Genomic DNA, 6,510 nt, shown 5'->3' with positions numbered 1-6,510 from the left:
GGTTAAAATGGATAAAATGTATCCCAAAATAGTGCATCATAATGCAGGTAGACTCCCCTGGCAACTCCCCTTGCATTCCTCCAGAGGCTAAATAAGTTAAGTGAACTTTTGGAAGAACCAGAGAAAGGGGTTAAAATGGATAAAATGTATCCCAAAATAGTGCCTCATAAGATTTGACATGGGCAAACAGGCTATCTCAGACTTCCATGACATACACCGGGAAAACCACCTCACTTTGGCCGCTCACAGAGACCCAAAACACAGACTACAGACCTCCAGCATATCTACCTGACATGCGTACTTCCATAACCTCGCGCACCTTGGGACCCCGGGCCCCCGAACTTAAGCACTCCCCCACGGACTAAACCCAGATGATTACACCCTCAAGAAACTCGTGCCCCTGGTAACCTATAAGGGGGTCTATTTTGCGGTGCTTTACAGTCCGCCCATCGGACACCATAGTCAGACTTATTCACAGCAGCAGCACCCACCCTCCTATGGAGGATGTTCTCATGGCCCTGGTAATCTATAAGGGGGTCTATTTTGCGGTGCTTTACAGTCCGCCCATCGGACACCATAGTCGGACTTATTCACAGCAGCAGCACCCACCCTCCTATGGAGGATGTTCTCATGGCCCTGGTAATCTATAAGGGGGTCTATTTTGCGGTGCTTTACAGTCCGCCCATCGGACTCCATAGTCGGCCTTATTCACAGCAGCACCCACCCTCCTATGGAGGATATTCTCATGGCCCTGGTAACCTATCAGGGGTGTATTTTGCGGTGCTTTACAGTCCGCCCATCGGACTCCATAGTCGGCCTTATTCACAGCAGCACCACCTGCCCTGCTGGAGGTTCACACTTTAACTTATTTTACCCTCCGCTGCCTTACACATCCTCCCACATTTGAGCACTCCTCACGTGGACTAAACCCCTTCATGCACACCACCAGAACCTCGTGCCCCTGGGGATCTTAATGGGGAAACACCCATATTGGGTTATAAAAAAGAGGACAAATTAAGTAATTTTAACAAACTTTATTTACAGAAATATATACATTGACACTTTATAACATTATAACATTATTAACTCATCCAGCACAAGCGGACTGAGTACAACAAAACATTGCATATTTACAAGTTGATCACTGGCAACATTGTCCGTATCGGGTGAAGTTGGTGCAGAGGCTGGCACCCTCTCTTCACCCGTGTCTGAGGGACTGTGTTCGGCCATTGACTGTTCCCTCTTCGCCGCTCTCCAAGCGTTGAAGTCTTTGTATAATTCATCTGACGTCTCGGTATCGGTGGAGTCTTGGTAGGGAGTAGGGCTATGCTCCTCTCCAGAGCTGTCACGGTCACTGTGGATGTCAATGTCCCCCAAATTGTCTTCACTCACCCCTGATGCTGCTGCGGCCGCTGCTTGCAGTGACTCTGTGAAGAGCATTCGTATGTCCGCAGCCTCCTTCAAAGAAGGATTCTTGGCATAAAATGTGTCTGCAGTTGCAGTGTTGTGACACATGAAATCACTCACTCTTTGGCGGTTGCTTATGTCCTGAAACCTCTTCGCATTATCGGCGTGGACTGTGCGGAGGTCGGTGAAGTTAATGGGACCTTTTAGTCCAACATCAGCCCATGCTAACCTCAGGAAGGTGGCAAGGTTCCTCGATGGGTTCTTCCCCGCTATGCAGAGGAAGTAGCGGTTGTTGGTGCCGGTCAGCGTCCCCTTGATTTCCAGCCACCTTTTCATCCACCCAAATTCTTCTATGGTGAGATACATCTGCGCTTCCCCGAACGCGTTGGCCGTCTTGTGGTTGCTTACCTGTTATGACAGAGTTAGAGAGCGTCAATACAAGTATCAATCATCCACAACATGTGTATCACTGCCAGAATAAACACATGTTTTAATAGCTCACTCACGTGGATGAGGTGGCCAAAGGCAGTGCCAGTTATCTCCGCCTTTAGGACCTCCGTGTTGGTCATGTTGGAGTAGACCCCCGGACGGTGCCCATAAATGCAGCTCCAATTGAGGGTCATGTACCCATAGAGCAGGCTCCGGGTTGCGTGAGTCGGGTTGCTGGTCATCACGTCCAGGAGCTGAGGGATGCGAGTTTTGGCCGCAGTCAAACATGCCATGATGTCTTTATGGCTTGGCAGACCTTCCATCTTGTCCCGCTTCACCTGCATCTGGTGGATAAACACCTTCTTTCTCATGGACTTCAGGATGGCAGCAACTTCCCGTGTGATTAAAATCATGTCATTCTGGTTGAGCCTGCTCCCCTTGCATGGTGTTTCATTCATGTACTTGAGAAAGTGTGATATATTTTTGATATAGAAGTCAGATGTCGTGACCTGTAGGCTTGACTTTATCAGGCTCCGGGACCACCCACGTATCCTCTTCAGATCCCTCAAAAAGAGCCAGTCAGACAGGCGATTGAAACCGTGTGCCATGAAGCTTAGGAATGATTTGACTCTGCTTATTTTGGAGACTGCGTTTTCTTGGAGCCTCACTGTTGGATCGATGCCCTCATAATGGTCCCGGTAGCCTTGCAGATACTTCTCCATGATGCGTGGGAATGTAATGTCCCGCATTCGATTCCCCCGGCCCCTGCCGCTGAACCAGGGGGAATGTATGGGAGGGGAGGATGACGAGGCCTCGGTATCTATGGATGCAGGTTCTGAGGAGCTGGATACAGGTGTGTGAGAGGCAATGGGGGACTTCCTGCAGGAGGGACCTTTGGACTTGGACAGCCTCTTTGGTGTTGACTCTGTTCGGGATCGTTTCCTTAGAAACACCCGCTCTTGGTCCTCGGCCCTCTGGTTCATCCTCTTTCGGTTACGTTGAATCCTCTGCTGCAGCATGCAGCGCAGGGATTTCACCTCAGCAGCATATATGTCCCTCTGAGCCTTCATTCTGTTTGCATCCATCCTCCATTCCTTACAGTCCGGGTTGTCACATGTAATCACTGGGGACAAGGGTGGAGGTTGTGACAGGACATCATCACCCACAGTGTCAACATCCCAAGAGGTAATCGTTGCTACTCTGGGGTTTGTCAAACTGAGTTCATGAAGCTTCTTTGTGGCCACTTTCATTTTTAGTTTAGTTAAAACCACATGTAATTCCTGCCGGGACAGCTCAACATGGTTTCTGTACAAGTGGCGGTCCAGCCTTGTCCCGTTGTACTCGCATCCTGCAATAATGCAGGGATGGAGCCTAATGTTTATCCGTCCTTTCGCCAACAACAGCAGAATTCTTCTTTCCACTAAATTACGCACACTATGGTTCCTCAGCAGGTGCTTGCTCAGGGCACGGTAGGGACTATTACAGATAGGACAACCGATCGCCATCATTTTTGTATGCCTGAGCATTTCGGTACCGGGAAGTGTCACCAGTATAATGTATAGAACCGGGGGGGACAAAGAAGGATAGGTGAAAATAAGAAAGTTGCACTCAGCGAACTAGAAAGACCCCATGTCAAATCTCTCCGGTTTATTTTCAATAAATAACCAATTTGCATCATCGTGCGAAAGGTGTCCCATTTAGGCACTCGTTAGGCGGGCAGAGATCCCTGTCATCTATCGGTCCTATCATCCAGGCAAGGCGGGAGCCAAAACTGGGTGAAATAGTGCCTCCTAAGGCGGGTCGAGTCCCCTGGCAACTCCCCTTACTTTCTTCCGGAGACCAGTTCAAAACGTTAAGTTTGGTAAGAACCATGATTGGGGGTCATCCAGGCAACAATTGTATCCGATCCAAAGTCCTCATGCAGCGGATGCATTATTCCATGATCCAGAGACGGATGCAACCAGAGAACCAGAGAAAGAGGTTAAAATAGATAAAATGTATCCGGGAATAGTGCCTCGTAATGCAGGTAGAGTCCCCTGGCAACTCCCCTTGCATTCCTCCAGAGTCAGAAAAAGTTAAAGTTAACTTTTGGAAGAACCAGAGAAAGGGGTGAAATTGGTGAAAAGGTGTCCGGAAATAGTGCCTCATAATGCAGGTAGAGTCCCCTGGCAACTCCCCTTGCATTCCTCCAGAGTCAGAAAAAGTTCAAGTTAACTTTTGGAAGAACCAGAGACTAGGGGTGAAATTGGTGAAAAGGTGTCCGGAAATAGTGCCTCATAATGCAGGTAGAGTCCCCTGGCAACTCCCCTTGCATTCCTCCAAAGTCAGAAAAAGTTAAAGTTAACTTTTGGAAGAACCAGAGACTAGGGGTGAAATTGGTGAAAAGGTGTCCGGAAATAGTATCTCATAATGCAGGTAGAGTCCCCTGGCAACTCCCCTTGCATTCCTCCAGAGGCCAGTTCAAAAACTTAAAGTTTTGTAAGAACCGTGATTGGGGGTCCTCCAGGCAACAATGTGTCCGAAAATAGTGTCTCGTTATTCCGTCGAAACTCCTCTTGCATTCCTCCAGAGGCCAGTTCAAAAACTTAAAGTTTTGTAAGAACCGTGATTGGGGGTCCTCCGGGCAACAATTGTGTCCGATCCAAAGTGCTCACTCATCGGACGCATTCCTCCATGATTTCCCCATCATGAGAAATAGGCCGTTTTTTTCTAAGTGCTCTCAAAAACCGGGTTTCCGATTTCGTGCAGAAGGTAGCTTGGAAAAGATGAATGAAAATTGTTAACGGAGGAGGGGAGGTCTCAATTCCCCTCTCCGTTGAAAAGTGCAACGGGTCAGTGGAAATGTCTCCGGGGCTTCCGCCCGAAGCGCCGAAGGGTTGGTCCCCTCACCCGTTGGCACTTAGCCGTTTTTCGAGAATTTTTAAAAACGTAGTTTTTGATGAATTTAAGATATAATTGACCGTTTTATTTACTTTTTTTTGCTTTCCACGGGTGGGCGTGCACGGCAGGCCGCATATGAGCTCCCAAATTCGGCCCGGAACCTCCGGGAATTGGGTCAATTTCATCCACATGTGACTCCCCCATCAAATGTACATGAAATGGACACGAGGAAATGTACATGAAATGGACACGAGGAAATGTACATGAAATGGACACCAGGAAATGTACATGAAATGGACACCAGGAAATGTACATGAAATGGACACCAGGAAATGCACATAAAATGGACACCAGGAAATGTACATGAAATGGACACCAGGAGAGAAGAACCAGGGGTCAACATGGATACATTTTACCCCGAAATAGTGTCTCTTTAGCAGGGTAACAGTCATGGCAACATGTCCAGACCCTGACAGGACTTAAGCCAATTTGCATTGGAACTACACCTTGCATTCTTCCAGGGATACCAGCATGCATCCAGTGTACAAGGAACAAGAACCAGGGGTCAACATGGATACATTTTACCCCGAAATAGTGTCTCTTTAGCAGGGTAACAGTCATGGCAACATGTCCAGACCCTGACAGGACTTAAGCCAATTTGCATTGGAACTACACCTTGCATTCTTCCAGGGATACCAGCATGCATCCAGTGTACAAGGAACAAGAACCAGGGGTCAACATGGATACATTTTACCCCGAAATAGTGTCTCTTTAGCAGGGTAACAGTCATGGCAACATGTCCAGACCCTGACAGGACTTAAGCCCATTTGCATTGGAACTACACCTTGCATTCTTCCAGGGATACCAGCATGCATCCAGTGTACAAGGAACAAGAACCAGGGGTCAACATGGATACATTTTACCCCGAAATAGTGTCTCTTTAGCAGGGTAACAGTCATGGCAACATGTCCAGACCCTGACAGGACTTAAGCCAATTTGCATTGGAACTACACCTTGCATTCTTCCAGGGATACCAGCATGCATCCAGTGTACAAGGAACAAGAACCAGGGGTCAACATGGATACATTTTACCCCGAAATAGTGTCTCTTTAGCAGGGTAACAGTCATGGCAACATGTCCAGACCCTGACAGGACTTAAGCCAATTTGCATTGGAACTACACCTTGCATTCTTCCAGGGATACCAGCATGCATCCAGTGTACAAGGAACAAGAACCAGGGGTCAACATGGATACATTTTACCCCGAAATAGTGTCTCTTTAGCAGGGTAACAGTCATGGCAACATGTCCAGACCCTGACGGGACTTAAACCAATTTTCATTGGAACTACACCTTGCATTCTTCCAGGGATACCAGCATGCATCCAGTGTACAAGGAACAAGAACCAGGGGTCAACATGGATACATTTTACCCCGAAATAGTGTCTCTTTAGCAGGGTAACAGTCATGGCAACATGTCCAGACCCTGACAGGACTTAAGCCAATTTGCATTGGAACTACACCTTGCATTCTTCCAGGGATACCAGCATGCATCCAGTGTACAAGGAACAAGAACCAGGGGTCAACATGGATACATTTTACCCCGAAATAGTGTCTCTTTAGCAGGGTAACAGTCATGGCAACATGTCCAGACCCTGACAGGACTTAAGCCAATTTGCATTGGAACTACACCTTGCATTCTTCCAGGGATACCAGCATGCATCCAGTGTACAAGGAACAAGAACCAGGGGTCAACATGGATACATTTTACCCCGAAATAGTGTCTCTTTAGCAGGG

General features: G+C 47.9%; 1 protein-coding gene across 1 annotated transcript; it reads right to left on the bottom strand.

The window, feature by feature from the left end:
- Window positions 1–1,019: 1,019 nt before the first annotated feature.
- LOC117558961 lies at window positions 1,020–3,016 on the bottom strand. Its single transcript, XM_034235524.1, has 2 exons — window positions 1,914–3,016; window positions 1,020–1,815 (listed from the first exon to the last, which is right to left on the bottom strand). The coding sequence occupies exons 1-2, from the start codon at window positions 2,919–2,921 to the stop codon at window positions 1,072–1,074; spliced, it is 1,752 nt and encodes a 583-aa protein (XP_034091415.1). The 5' UTR covers window positions 2,922–3,016; the 3' UTR covers window positions 1,020–1,071.
- Between the last annotated feature and the right edge of the window lie 3,494 nt (window positions 3,017–6,510).

Source organism: Gymnodraco acuticeps, unplaced genomic scaffold (assembly GCF_902827175.1).
Source record: "Gymnodraco acuticeps unplaced genomic scaffold, fGymAcu1.1, whole genome shotgun sequence".
Taxonomy (NCBI): domain Eukaryota; kingdom Metazoa; phylum Chordata; class Actinopteri; order Perciformes; family Bathydraconidae; genus Gymnodraco; species Gymnodraco acuticeps.
The sequence above is the reverse complement of the archived record's forward strand: the minus strand, read 5'-3'. Positions and strand labels throughout refer to the sequence as shown.